At 35.2% G+C, this 15,328-nt stretch overlaps 1 protein-coding gene across 2 annotated transcripts in view; it reads right to left on the bottom strand.

Annotated features, from left to right (window-relative positions):
• Nucleotides 1–15,328, bottom strand: part of TBCD (tubulin folding cofactor D) — a 134,303-nt gene that overhangs the window by 48,501 nt on the left and 70,474 nt on the right. For both annotated transcript variants that reach the window (XM_072880770.1, XM_072880771.1), the window contains exons 17-23: nt 14,274–14,303; nt 10,727–10,812; nt 6,754–6,834; nt 5,914–5,987; nt 4,876–4,993; nt 3,356–3,416; nt 1,762–1,784 (exon numbers count right to left, since the gene is read on the bottom strand). In XM_072880770.1, the coding sequence (XP_072736871.1) occupies nt 1,762–1,784; nt 3,356–3,416; nt 4,876–4,993; nt 5,914–5,987; nt 6,754–6,834; nt 10,727–10,812; nt 14,274–14,303 (473 nt within the window). The remainder of the gene's footprint in view (nt 1–1,761; nt 1,785–3,355; nt 3,417–4,875; nt 4,994–5,913; nt 5,988–6,753; nt 6,835–10,726; nt 10,813–14,273; nt 14,304–15,328) is intronic.

Raw genomic sequence — 15,328 nt, 5'->3', positions numbered from 1 at the left:
AAAAACAAAACACACCACAGCATTTTTACACTTTACTTCCTTTTCCCCTTCTCACAGGCCAATGCAATTTCTGAAAACAGCTTGATCAAAGCATTAAAATCCATTCGGTCCACAAAAAGACAGCTATTTTGTTGCCAGAAGTGAAAGCAAAATATCTAATAAACAGTTGAGACATGTGGCCTGATGCTTTTTGTTAATGCAGTTTAAAAACTAGAAACACAAATAAAACACACAGGTTTTCAACATTCCTACAAGATGTTGTTACACTGAAAATTCCCGGCAGCAATTTCTCAAATGGAAATCTTTGGAATATTATGTGCAATAATTAGTCATCGCGAAACAAGTTTGGCTTGTTTCACCTAAATGCTTGCCCAGCAATACTCAAAGTGCTGGTTTGTTTTTATAACCTAGTTTATTTTTCTTGTCCTATTTTAAAATATTTTATGCATACCGATATTTTAAAATATGGATTATAGTAGACATCTCTGTCTCAGCCTAAGTATTAGAGTAAACAGCAGTGAATCAATTTTGCTTGGAGTTGAATTAGAAGTCTTATCTAGAATGAAAACATTTCTGTAGGCATCTTATAAATACCATTAAGTGCAAGAAGTGCACATTATGACAAAAACAAATTACACCCAAGCTCCACCCTGACATTAAAGAATTTATGGGAGCCAAGACAGCCACCCACAAAGACACTAATATACAGTATCAGCATTAAAACCATCCGCCAGTACAAGCTAACTTCGGAGTGGAAGTTTCACATCAGTGTGTATGACCCTCAAGAAGTAAATTTTAACATTTTTTCAGAACGTTTCAGGATACAAAAACTTACATAGAAATTCTTTAATTATAATTAATAATTACACAAGAAACTACTTAACGTTTACTGTTTTCAGATATGTCACGTGCAAAGAAGTGAACTAAACTGCCCAAAAGCTCAAAGAATTTGTCAGTTAAAGCAGAAAAAACCCTCATTCGCATATACAATCATTAGGGAATACAAGTCATTAATTATGTTTTGATTTCCTCAAATTTAGAAACAAACTCTGAAGTCACATACCAGTTTTAATTCACATTTACTTAACAGTTACTTAGGCAAACTCCCTGTATTTCCTGGAAGCTTCAATAGATAGGAAGTGAAAAACAACTCAGTGAAAACTCATTTACATTTTCTTTGGCACAAGAGTTGAAAAATTGCATTGAACCTTCTGTAATACTCCTGGCCTACTCATTACACAGGATGAAGAAAGTAATTCTAGAATTTAGATAGAAGCTCCTTTTAAAAAAAAATAAATAAATTTTGGACTCATTAACTTATTAGTTAAAGGTCATTTCTGTAGACATATTTGAACCATACAAGCACTACAGTACAGGTGAATAATGGGAAAGAAATCTATTACACACTGCTGAAGCCGTAGACTAGTGAGCATACTGTTTCACATTCTTTCCTTTCTTTAACTGTCTCTATCACAACATTGAGACCAGTACTTACCACTTTCCCATTAATCTAACATGCCTGTGAATCACACTCTCTAAACACCACAACCATTATAAAACAACATCAGCCTCTGTAACAGGTAGACAAAGCCAAAGGAATGCATGTGGTTGCATTCTGATGAACTGTGAGAGACTGGCAGTCTATGGTAGGTGTAACTAACTTGTACAAACCCAAAAGTCCCCTAGGATCCTACTGTTTTCATTACTTCTGATTGATACCTTCCAATATGAAAAATAATTTTTTTGCATCCATTTTCTTACCTGTACAATTGCCGACTGCAAAGCTGGGAGGGGGGGGGAAGAAGCAACAAACATTAATATTAGCAGAGTTTGTTTGATACAAGTGTTTTCATTTTTCCTCCTCACATGCAACGTCTATATGCTGTGAGCTATGCAACACTTTGGATTATTTTAAAAATAAAATTCAAAGGAAAAATCTTTTTTAAAAAACCTCTCTATAACCATTTGAATTTTATATTCAAAGAAAATCAATTTAACACATTCATAAGGCACTAATTTTCTTAATTCCAAATCCTAGCTGCTCCTGCACGTACCCTGTAAGCTAGCTTGGCTTTTTAAAATACATTTGCTTTCCACAGTTGGCCCTTTTAAAATGATGATATACTGCATTGTCTGAAAACTGAAAATAACTTTGTTAGCTACAGTTTAAACAGAAAAAACTTAAACAAAAGCTCAGATGTGACTGAAAAATATTCTCATTGTTAACATTACAGCAGGCCGTCTTCAAAAATCAGAGATTATAAAATTTCTATGTAGTAAAAACTGAAAAAATAGATTTTTAAAAAGAATGTGTTTACACCAACTTTGCAGATTAATTGTAAGAACAGACAACAGCAGAAACTGGAAAGTATCATAACAAATTAAGGCCATTGTAACAGTACAGATACTGCTGATCAAGCTTTCAGGCATGAGAAAAAACTTTCTCAACATGAGAAAGTTAAACAAGGACAAAGATGCTTTTTCAACCTGTAGCAGCAGCTTTCACCTATGCACAGAATTAAGCAAGCACCTATGTACTTTAAAGCATAATGGATAACTAGTGAATCCTGACAGCGTTAGCATATTGGAACTGGGACTAAAGGTACTACAGATACTGTAGAAAATTAGTAGGAGCCTGAACGCTGAAGTATTGTCTGTTCCATAAGGTGAAGAAATAGGAGCCAAAAGAAAACAACAATAACATGGGATGACTTAAAATTAAAAGTTAGGCAAAATTATCTCCGTTCTATGTTCATAGCATTTTAAATTGCTATGAGCAGGACAAGACTTCATTTGTCATAAGTAAAGACAAATGCATAAGTTGAAATACAGAATATGACTTTCAAGGTCTATAAACAGGTAAATTATGGATGCAAGGATTTAGCAATGAAATCCCAATACAGTAAGAAAAAAACAAACAGAAAGGACAGAGAATGGACTCACTAGGAGATCTCTCTTGAACATGGTCACATTAAGGCAACAGCCATACATCTATCTGCAAGGCCAGTCAGTATGTACAGAAAGGAAGATAAAATAGAAGGGGAAAGAAAACCACAGCAAAACCCCATGCAGTATTTCAGAACTGTAACTGACAGCACCAGAGAAAGCGGCTTACCTAAGAAGCTGGCAGAACGGAAAGGGATCAAATACAAAATTATACTGGAGTTAAGACACAGGGTCAAGGACATGTAGCTATCAGACAGTCTGGAGCATGTATCCAAATTTGTATTTGTGAGATGGTTTACTTTTGGCAAGGGGAAGAGGAAGGTGGAGAACAGCTGTCTCAATTGTAAATGTTTGTTTAAAAATAATACAACATACCAGGTTAAAAGACACATTTATACTTGCTACAAACCTCTTGATGGATTTGCTTAAGTCCCTCCAATGATTTTTCATTGAAATAATATGTTATAGATCTGTAAAGGTATACAAAAATTTTTAAGACTGGTTTCCTAATCATGCTATAAATAGTTTTTCTTCCATGACTTCATTGTACTTTCAAACAGAAAAACAATCATTTGATTTCCAAATTATGCTCAAGATAAATATGCAATATTTAATTTTAAATAGATCAGCAAACATAATAACATAAGTTCTTTCCTTATCATGTAGCAAACTCATTCTTAATGGACTATAAAAAAATTAGTGTCACTTACTAATAACATTATAATCAGTAATACATCAATAACCCTTCTTGGTTCAGTTGTATTTTTGGATTCTAACACTTCTATCAATTTCAAGTATTTCCTACTACTAAAAATGCTCTGCATCTTTTCTCTAACTTTTCAACTTACTTGAAAGGGGAACTCTTAAGATTAACACAAATTCTTTTGATAGACACTGCTGGGAAATACAATTCCTATTTGTCAATAATTAAAGCCATAAAAATCAGTGCAGACTTCTGATATCTATTATTTGAATTCATATCAGTATGTTTAGCTTGTACAAACAATCACAACATTAAATTTGTTGGACGTCACCACTTTAGATATCTTTGTATGACTGCATCAGAATGTTCTCAGAAATAAAATAAAAAAGGTTAATCAGAGTGTAATTATCCAACTTTTAGAATGGAAATGACCCAGAAAGTCTGTTTGGTTTTTTTAAAAGATATTTCTTCAGTGTACATATACCTATGACTCCTGCAGAACTGTATTTATTTTCAGTGAAGTTTGCACTCTGGAGTCTTATTTTCCGTTGCCTTGATCTTAAACAGCCGTTGATCCCAATTTAAGTCATGCTAGTATAAAATTCTACTGCTAACGTAACTTCCAAATTCTAGTTTTTGCAATAAAGACTTTCAAACATTTTTCACATGTGATTCTTGTGAAAGAAAGAAAAGGTAAATGACTCCTTTCTTTAATCACAACATTAAAGCAAAGACATCTCCAAATAATTTTGTCAATTATTCTGGCTACACCACCTATATGTAATAAGTGTGTGTGTGTACACACACATACACCCATATATATATATATCTATCTGGACCAGCATTCAGCAGCAACAACTATATCAGTCCAACTCAACAAGCTGCTTGAGAAGGTATTTCTCTAACACTGAAGATGAAAGACTGTCCCCTCACCAGGAAGACAGCATACTTATGGGAAAAGGGGGTTTAATCTATATTTAAATGATAACTTTGAACTCTCCAAGTAAGGCAGCAAATGATCTCACTTTCCTGATGATTAATTTAGACTTAAGTTTATAACACCACTAAATAAAATGTGAAGGCTTGGCGTGACTGATCAAAACAAACAAAAATTCAATGGAAAAGAAGTTCAGTAAGATGGAGATTGCCATAATTATACTCAAGAAGCTTTCAATAGACCAGACATGAAAGGAAAATTTATAGTCAAGATAATCTTGCATTTATACCTATTATTCTCTTCTGCTAGTTTACACAGTGCATGGGTGATCTCAGCACAGGCAAGAATTGCCCCATGGCGTGTGTGCAGATCTGTGCCCACTGATAAAGGTAGAAGTCTTGGCAAAACTGAAAGAGATTAAATATATATATATATATATATATATATATATATTTATTTTTTTTAAACAAAGCATAGTGACAGATCACAGTTCTAAATGTAATCACGTCTGCCTAGAAATAACATGGGAAACCATTTCTGGAAAGTCAGGCCAAAATATCCTGGCCATTATATGAAAACCAAGTTTTAAAAATACAAGTAAATTCTGACAAAGCATACTAAACCACACCAAGAAATTTTGTACTCACAACTACCTCCCTGTTTGGAGTAAATAAAATGGCATACGTGCGATTAGGCATTGGGTTGGCTGAGCAGTAAGGGAAATGAGGCTTGTACTTCCATGGCATTTTACTTCAATGTAAACTGCCACCTTCCTAGTCCACTAACAGGGAGCCTAGGTAAGATCTGTAATTACAGATTCACCTGGGTGTCAGCTGCTGTCTTTCAGCCATATTAAAAAGCAGCTAGTACATCCTCAGAATCTTGAGTGGGCCGAGCAAAGGATCCCAAATTTGTGCTAAGAAACATTTGATTACACACACAACAGTCAAAAAGGAATTCTTCTGAAGATGTCAGACTGGACAAGACAAAACAGATCCCTCCCCCCTTTATGACATCAAAGCCATATCAACAAAGCAAAAGCTAGGAATTTGAGGGCTAGCGGCCTGAATTGTTGCAACAGAACTACACCCATTTATTCATCTCAGAACTGGTAGGGTCCAGTATAGCCAGATAACTAAAGTCCAGTCCCCAGACAAAAAAAAAAAAGATCTGGCAGTATTTTATAATTTTAGTGTCACTACACTGTATTAAGTTGCAGGGGAAATCTTATTATGTCATGGTGTATGTTTAAATCATCTTAATACATTTTTGCTACATAAGCTAGAACACGATATGGCACACTATGCAGAACTTATTTGTTACCTACCCACATTTGCCATGTATTCAGGAGCCCGTCGAGTAAGGTTATGCAGAGCTTTGGTTGAAAGATCTCGAATAACACTGAAGATGTAAAAATGCATTTTTGGATTTTTTTGGGTTAGCAAGTTAGTAGAAGTAATGTATTAAAAAACATAACGTCAGGAAGGGACTCCTGTCCCCAACCAAAACAAAGACCCCAGCAATATTAAAAATCACAGTATTCTCTGTCCATCCTATGCTTCCCCCCCTCAAAAAAAGCCAACAAAACAAAACAGTGGACCAAACAGACAGCCTACAGCTAGCTTTTAGCTATATGAATAGAACTTATTGCTGAAAGAGACAAAAAAACCCCATAAGTGTGGATGGTAGAACCTGAGGGCTCATTCTATGCATTGGCAAGGACACTACAGTAAACTATTATTATTTCTCATGATGCAAACTATTATCAGCACTGATATAATCTCATTTGTGTTATATGTACACATTTTAATCTTCCTGAACACTGAATATGACTAAGCACCATCTCTATGCATGAAATCTACTTTAATTATGATAATTGTATGGTGATGGTGTTTACCCCTCACATACACTATATACCATATAAATGTGTTTTATTAATCTATTAACAGATTGAGGTCATGGGAAAAAGACAAAATTCATAAACATGTTTTAAGTGACAATATGCTAGGGAGGTATAGATGACATCACTTACTACTTGTCCAGTTTTCTTCAGTCAAATGCTATTGCAAACTCTAGTATAAGTAAAATTCACTGAAATAATCTGGGAAAGCATGATATGCAGAACAGTCAGTTCCTGGATATTAATAATTAGACTTTATGAACTTACCTATCCCAGTGGTTAATCTTCATGTTAACTAAATGATCAATCATTGGCTGTGTATACTCAGGAAAGCCAGCAATATACACACTGAAAAAGAAATGTCCATATATAGAGAGTACAGAATCAACATCTGTGTGCATTTTAACACAAGCTACTCCAAAGATTTAAATCCTTTAGTTTTAAAGCAACCAAAAAAATTACTTAAACATGCCTTCTCCTAAATGAGATGCAGCTGAATAAAATAATACAATAGGAAATATTTTAGTTATTGAAAAAAATTTAAATCGCTTTTGTAAAACTTTCAGATTCTTTATAAAAACTACTATACATACAAAAAGCTTGACAGCAATGAAAAGCAAAAGAACCCATTCAATTCCCATTGTTACATTCTAGAAAATCTAGATGTGTATATTAACTTACAAAATTATTTCAGATTGGAGAAACATATTAATGATGTAATCCACAGTACACAGAAAAATTAAGTTATAGAAATATGCTACATCTTCATAAATACAATGGTCCAAAATTGAATATGGGTTTTCAATTTGTCCTTTTTAAAAAAATCAATCATACACAAAAAGTCAATTCTGACAAAAAATGTTAAAGCTGCAAAGTCAAGACTTAAGATGTAAGGGAACACCAGAATTAATTATCTACATAGCCTGCATAATTACCTAACTTTACAGCCACACTTGCTTTACAATCTTCAGAAGCATCAACTATTGAAAGCTAAGGTCAACAGAAGTTAAGTGAAATGTTTTTTCAGTACATCTGATGTATGTTAAATAATCTTGGAAAGGTAAACAATCAGTAGAATGTGTTTGTGTCAAAACGGCATGCACAAAGGGACGAAATTAAGGACACATGGGTTACCTTAATTTCACCTTTTCCTATCTTTTGAGTGATTAACTTTGCAACCATAATAGTGTTCCATTAATATCTGTGTGTAATCAGAAGCAAAACAAAGACAAAAACCAAATACTCTTTCATGTTACCATACTGATATCTATGTAATTCATCAGAAGAGTAGGAATCCTTAAATCCACAGCACAGACCTCAGTCACTTCAGCCAATACAGGATATAGAAGTACTACCTAATACTGCTATGAGCCCTTGTGGGGGATTAGACAGTTGGTTTAACTGGTTGTTGATGCCAGCAGAGAAATTATAAAATTCATTACTCTTTAGTTCCTTTTTCTGTTCTGGAAGAACATACAATAATAGACACACTTCCCCTGCGTTTGAGTTCTCCTCTCTTCTTCGTAGTTGCTTCTTGGATCCTAGTTTTAGCACTCACCATTCTTTCTAACTGTTTTAATCTGAACTTCCTTGCCCAGCTCATCAAAGTTGATCTCTTGGGCCATGTCTGTGGCCCAATCCCATTTTCAGTTTTAGTTTATAGTTATCTTTAACTACAGTCCTCATCTTTTGTACCCTACTGAGTATATAATGCAAGTAGCCTTGGATACAAGCCTAGCCTTCCTGATAATGTTGCTGGTAAGATTTTTGTATCCCACTCTACTTAGATTAATAAGCTTCTTCCTTAACTCTGCTTTTACCAAGCCCAGAACTCCTGGAATCACATAATCTCTTTACTCCCAGTTCCTATAAACTGGGTTTCCTCTACCTTCCATCCTCAGAAATACATTATGATATTTGAGCTGAATCCTCCAAAGAACATCAGCAAAAAGTTTTGAAAGGGCACCCAGCATGAAAAACTTGCATAAAAATATTTAGATTTGAAAGGATATAAGCAATTATTTATACACACACATATATATCATATATATATAAATGTAAAAATATATATGATACTGCCTCTCTGCAACAATATATCATCATTTATTAACCAACCCCAAAGTCAGCTGGTAGAAACTGACACATCTTTTTTGGGTTTTTATTGCTGAAAGGAATCTAGTAGTACCAACCTTCACACCTGCACAGCTTCCTTTCACATAGCAGCATTATGCTGGCATACAAAGTGTCCCAGGATTTTTTTATCTGGGTGGGGGAAGGACAGCTAAAGATTCTAGATCTGGAATATGAACCTCAAGCAGCTTTTTCCAGCTACATAAATGATTACACCACCCTAAGGCATACCGATCAGAAAGGTCCATTCTTCCTACCACATCATAATGATACATGTTTCTCTGCACCCAAATATATGCTTATGTACTTTTCCTTTGATATGACTCAGACAAAAATAAGGAAATAATTAAGTATTGACCCAAATAATTACACCCTGCTCAAAGAGCAAAGTGGTGAAGATTTTTAAAAGTAATATAATGAATGAGATGACAAAAACTTTACAAAGAAGAGTTTGATTAATAACACTGAACATGGTTTCAAGGAATCATGCTACTAAATGCATAAGATTATTTATAAAGAACTTATAAATTAATTCTTTCTGTTGCACGATTTAAAGAAAGGCACAAGAGTGGAAGAAAGAAATCAACAGTAAAAATATTTTCACTTAGATAAGTAACACTCCTACAAAAACCCTGGAAATCACAATGAAAGGAGTAATAAATAAGTATTTTTAAAAAATAATAAATTAACAATTCATCTCTCAAAAAGTAAGGAGAAAGAACATAATTAGTCTCCAAGCCAAAACTGCAAAAGAGAGAAAATAAAAATTGCTTTGTCAATTTTGAATATTTTCAATTTTCTACTAGTACCCAAAGCCAGAGTTTCAAAAATCACATTGATGCTATATGGATCTAGAGCAGCATCGAACACCAAGCCACTGCATTTCCCCATCTCAGCTCAGTAGGCGGGAGCTCTGGGGAAGAGAGGCTCTAGGGAAGAGTGTAGGAGGAGGGTGTGGACCCCAGAAGAACGACAGTAGGTAAAAGGTGAAGATATGTACAGACTGAAGTGATTATGCACAAAAGGGACAATATGGAGGTGGACAGATTAATAAAAAGAGTCGACGAGAGGATAGAGGGTTCCAGTGCTAATTATCTTAAAAAACTGCTCATTGAAAGTCACAAAGCTGGCAACAAAGCGTAAACCATCATATGCCTGTTTGCTGTTTCTGCTCCCCAAGAATATAATCTCTTCAACCCTTTCTAACCTGTTGGCTTCTGAGCAACATGCAATTCCATAGGGCAATTTATCTGACCTATCTTAAAATGGTCTGAATCACCTTCTGTAGGTGCCTGTCTCTTTGCATTGGCTATGGAGAGAGGCTAGACACCTAGGCTAGACTGTCTGTCTTAGACAACTAAAGCTAGAACCCAGCCCTCAGTCTTTTTCCTCTTCTCATGAGGAAGTGCAATCTTATGTTCATTTTAGTCATCCTGTGCACCCAGCTTGCCTCTGAATTCCCCTGACTTCAGCATTATTGTATTTTTCAGATAGCTGACCAGAACAGAACACAGTATTCCAGACAAGCCGCTGATTTATAACAGCACCACATCAGTTTCGGTATTTCCCATTACATTCTTTGCAGACTCCATACTGCAGTGATCAGTTTGTTTTTTCAAACACTACTGCATACTGTGGTTAGATTTGCACTGAGCTGTCTATGAAAAATATAAGCACTCAAGTTAAAGGTCTATGCACAGACCACAAATTCAACAACTTGTGCAAAGTATTTTTTTAAATGGGTATTAGTTTTTTTTTTTTTTACCCACATCAGAGTCTATCTCCCATCATACCAGTGTCTCCTTTTACTGCAACTCTTCAAAACCCCCTAGTCTTCTCTAATCTTGACCAGCTTAGACAGTTTTGTGACACCTGCAAATATTGCCTCTTGGCTGCTTCCTCCACATAGACAAGGAAATCATGGTCACATTTTCCCCATGTCTTATGCATAATAAGCAGTTTGATGGAGAAATACGAAAAATCAAATTTTAATTTATTCAAAAACAACACTAATAAACATAATGTTCAGTAAGGTGAAACAATCAGACAAATATTTCATTATGTAAAAGAGGTCCCTCATGTTTAGGAAAACTAATGCTTGGAAACTTACCTTATAGTCAGATAACAGTTAACTCTGTTACCAACAGCAAAATAATCAGCTGCAGTTAGAATGTCTATGCCGTGTGGAAAAGTGCCCTACAAACGTCATAGGGAAGAGGGAAAAAAATAAGAAAATATTATTTAAAAATGTAAGAAACTTTCCAAATTGGCAACATCATTGAAAACAAGTTTCCTACTACTCTCCAAGCACTGAAAAAATACAATTTAATTTCTAATTTATAGTAAAATCACTTGTACTAAAGATATAAAGGACATCGGATATATAAACAGCAAAATATCTAGCTTCAGTTACAAGTCAATGATAAGCAGTCAAAGTAAATAGCAGCAGGTAATAAACTATGCAATAGCTATCTTAACACCTTCAAGTCATATCCAAATATTTATTTGGTGAATGCATGACTATGTATGTACACAAAAAATGATTATTCTACAAGAAGGTTTACATAAATGTAAACATGTTTTCAGTTTATGTGAAGGAACAAGTATCTGCTGTGAGTTTTATGAAGTATAAAATTAGAGATTTAGGCACCAAGAAATGCATCACATGTAGAATACATGGGAGTTCAATTACTTCTATTTTTTTTCTACTTACACATATGACTTATTTATTAATGAACTAAAAAATTAGGGTTAGTTTGTTTGTTTTTAAAAAGAACACTGGTTCCCAGCAAAGCCTGAAACATTGAAACCTACAGAAGTATCACATTTCTGACATCACTGCTCAAAAAATTCCGGTTTTAGAAGATAAATTATCTTTCTAAATATGCAATTGCCACCTAAAAATTTGCCTTTTTATATAAGCAATACAATTCACATAGTCAGAATTTTGATTGGCTATGTCTGATTTAATACAGTGTTACGCAGCAAGGCTGTGTTTTGGAACGGAGGAGGCAGCATAGCCTCCACAAGCCATAATTAAGTACAAATGGAAAACAGCCAACTGAAAGACACCACGCTCACTTACAAAAGGGACAATCATATGATATTTAAGCAATAAGGCTATGTGGAAGTACAGGTTCTGGATATGATACAGTTTTGTTTGTTTACAGCTCACTCATCCCTTCCACATTAGGATACAGCCATGCAAAAATAGTAGAAAATATCTCTAGATCTAAGCCTGAATAATTGAAGAAGTATATACTGCAAGCAGAGGGAAGTTGTCAGCTACTGTGGAGGTCTTATTCTGGGAAGCATAATGCCAACAGTCCAAAAACCAAGGCCTGGAATCTGACTGTACCAAGAAGGATAGACAGAATATTTATGGCTTATCCAAGAGGCTATCTTCAAGCCCTAGTAATGGTGAAATGAACATACTCTTCAAAAGCCTAATGAAACACTGATTAGGGAGAAAAATGCACACATGAGAAATACCTCAGTATGAATTATAGCCAAACAAGATGACATAGAATTAAGTATATAAGAATGCATACTGTACATAAGGAAAATCACAGGTAAACAATTTCAATTCTGGCTCCTAGTTGGAGCTTGCTATTTATTACTTGGCTGTGAGCGTGCCAATTTGATGCCATCTCACCGAAGGTGCCGCAGTGCATGTCAGTGAGACAGCAAAATTCCTGAAACCAAGTTCAAGAGTACAGAGGTCATGGCCGATGGGAGAGAGACTTCAGAGGAAAAGCTAACAGTTTCTATTCTGTCAAAACACTTAAAACTTACTTCTCCAATACAAAAGTTTGTCTCATTAGAAGTATGTGCATTTCTCATGATTTATACTTTTAAAAAATTCTTCAAATTTTTCAAAGTTTTCATTTACATGAAGTGTAAGTTACAATGGTTTATTTTTCTGAGGCCACGAAAGGAAGCTCTCGGATTCAGGACACGTTGAATTGCAAAGGTGAAGCAGGCAGGAACCAGGAAGTAAGCAAGGTCAACTTCTTTCTCCATCTATTTAGTATCAGCATTGTTACTTCAGATGGAGAATATGTTTTAGCTTCTTCCAATTCAGAGAAAGGGTGTCTCTTTCAACACGTTACATCCAGGTAAAGAACTACAGAGTGTCTATCCACTGATTAAGTAACCATTTTTCTAGACAGTAAGGAATGGTTTAGTAAGTAAAACTTCTGAACTTCTACAGGAACCAAGTGGAGGCTGATAGCATTCTTCATGCCATGAAAACTTACTATTTCACTGCAAACTCCTCCTTAACATGCTGACATATAAGCTAAAATTGCTGTGTGTTCTACCAACACTGACAAATTTGAATCTTGTGTCAAAGCAGAATCAATAAGCAAACTTTCTGGTTGTAAACTAACTTAGACCGTACCCCTCCGATTAGGAAATAAAAAACTCCACCAGACTCTTGCTAGCATGGAAGCATTTCTAAACCTGCAGCGCCCAGGAGCCCTATCTCACCTGGAACCGAAGTCACAGTAAGGTGTTTACTTCATTCGGTACCTCATGAACTGGAATCGGGCTGAGTTGCTGTGTGATGACTAACCTCTCCAGGGCAGAAACTATAGACCCAGGGAAGAATCACACTGGCTTCTACTTATCACAGACCTAGTTGCGTCAGGTCACCAAAAATACCTACCCTCTTCCTCCAAATCTTCTTGCACCCTTTCTCTGCTATTAACCTAATTCTATCCAGAAATACACACACCAGCTACGCACACATTGCTTAATACCTGTAGCTCTAAAGGAATAATATCCCAGCTCGTAACACAGAGATCTTCAAGAATTATATCAGGGAAAGCTAGACAGCATTTTAACACAGATCGCTTAAAGAATAGCTTATTGATAACAAAATTTGCTTTAACCATGCTCACATGCCCCGCTCTGTCACAAGAACCACTGAACCATTTTCCCCCTCTTTTTTTTTGCCTCTAAGTTGTATATTCAGCTTTATTAGTTCCTGATAAGAAACCAGGAAACTTTGAAATCCAGGTCTTTACCCTATTTGCTTCTCTTCCAAGGTTGCAAATCGAAGTTTTTTGAGCATTTTAACTACTTAAATGTTGCTAAGTTACATAGGAACCTACCACAATATTTTTTTTCAAAGCACTTAGGTACCTCCAAAAGTAACAGGTTTCTCAAAATATCTAGATGGTAGCATTACGGTACACAGGCAAACCCAAATACTGAGTTGAAGACTCTTCAGCCTAGTTCATTGTTGTATCACCAACCACAGCAAAGATTGTGCAGCACCCTTCAGCTGTTACACTTTATTGAAAACTAGAACGTCAATGAAACAAAAGAATAACCAAAAAAATCGTGCTTTCCCTGCTTTAAGAGCATTGCAGTTTGCAAGGTGTATAATGACTGTCATACATGCTGATTTTGCTTTTCAGAATGACTTAAAATTACGAGAAAGCTCATTTGCTTCCAAAACTAGAATAAAACTCACATCTCAGAAAAATATTCCACAAGAACCTGTTTGCTGATAACGAAAATAATTATTTTGTGACATCCTTTTACTCAATTTCTCTGAAGTCACAGAGTTGAATTTTGATTTTAGGTACTACACGTTTACAGTAACCTCCAAGGCACTAATGAGTGAAGATTCAGGAAAGTTACCATACCTGTCTCCCAACATTCTCCTGGAAGGCAGCCTAAGGAACAGAGAACAAACATACCAAAACGAGTCAGGTTTGCTTTTTGATAAACACCAGATGATGAATTCAAAACACACAACAATATAAATGACCCATGGCTTTTCTTTTTTAAATAAAGTAAGCTTTGTCAGTAGAACAAGCCCACAGGGCTTTTTTGTTTCTGCGACTCTATGTTCTGGTGTTCTTAAAGCTGTATGTTGCACGACAGCAGTTTAAGAATGCAAGTTTATTAAACTAGTCACACCCACAAGAGTGCTTTTGAGTAGTGACACAAGGCTTCACACTGGAATTGAAAGTCAATACCTGTAGACAACAGAAATTGAGACAGCTTGCTTTTGTCTGACTACTTCAACATAATTTGCTAATAGTAGGCAAAGTTTGATTCTTTGTCAATGAAAACTTCAGACAAAAAATATTGAGAATGCAATACTTATTTGAAAGATACACATCTGAAAGCATGCTGAAACACTGAAATTATAAAACCTGAAGACAAAATTCCTGTATGTTTCTTGTGTTTTGCATTAAATAAACTCAAAATCTTGCAAAATGCAACAAATACAACCATAGAGTTAATCTCTACTTGTATGGTATACAGAATAAAATCTACTTAACTCACTACTCCCTACTTGAATTTTCTCCCTCTCTCAAAAAAGCCAATTATTTTTTGTTCCTTAAAAGGATATACAATTGTAAGTACTAATAAAAACTTCTGTAAATTTTAACTCTTTTCAGAGAGCAGAGATCATCATTATCTGGACACTTCTCTTAGGGAATGTCAGTCTATCTACAAACACAAATCTCCAGCAATGGACAGCACTTGTCACCTGACAGTTAACTGATATTTAACATGCAGGGGGAAGTCCCAATCTTTACTGAAAATGCCACAAGAACTTGAACAGGGCTTCTGTATTTCCTACATAAATACAGTACACATGTGGTAATCCATCTGTAAAAACAAAGGGTTAAGTTAGCTCACCAAGGTATCATACTCTACGTATGGAGCAAGCACTCACAGAACACAG

Source organism: Ciconia boyciana, chromosome 16 (assembly GCF_034638445.1).
Source record: "Ciconia boyciana chromosome 16, ASM3463844v1, whole genome shotgun sequence".
NCBI lineage: Eukaryota > Metazoa > Chordata > Aves > Ciconiiformes > Ciconiidae > Ciconia > Ciconia boyciana.
Note: the sequence above shows the minus strand (reverse complement) of the source record. Positions and strands in the feature narration are given on the sequence as shown.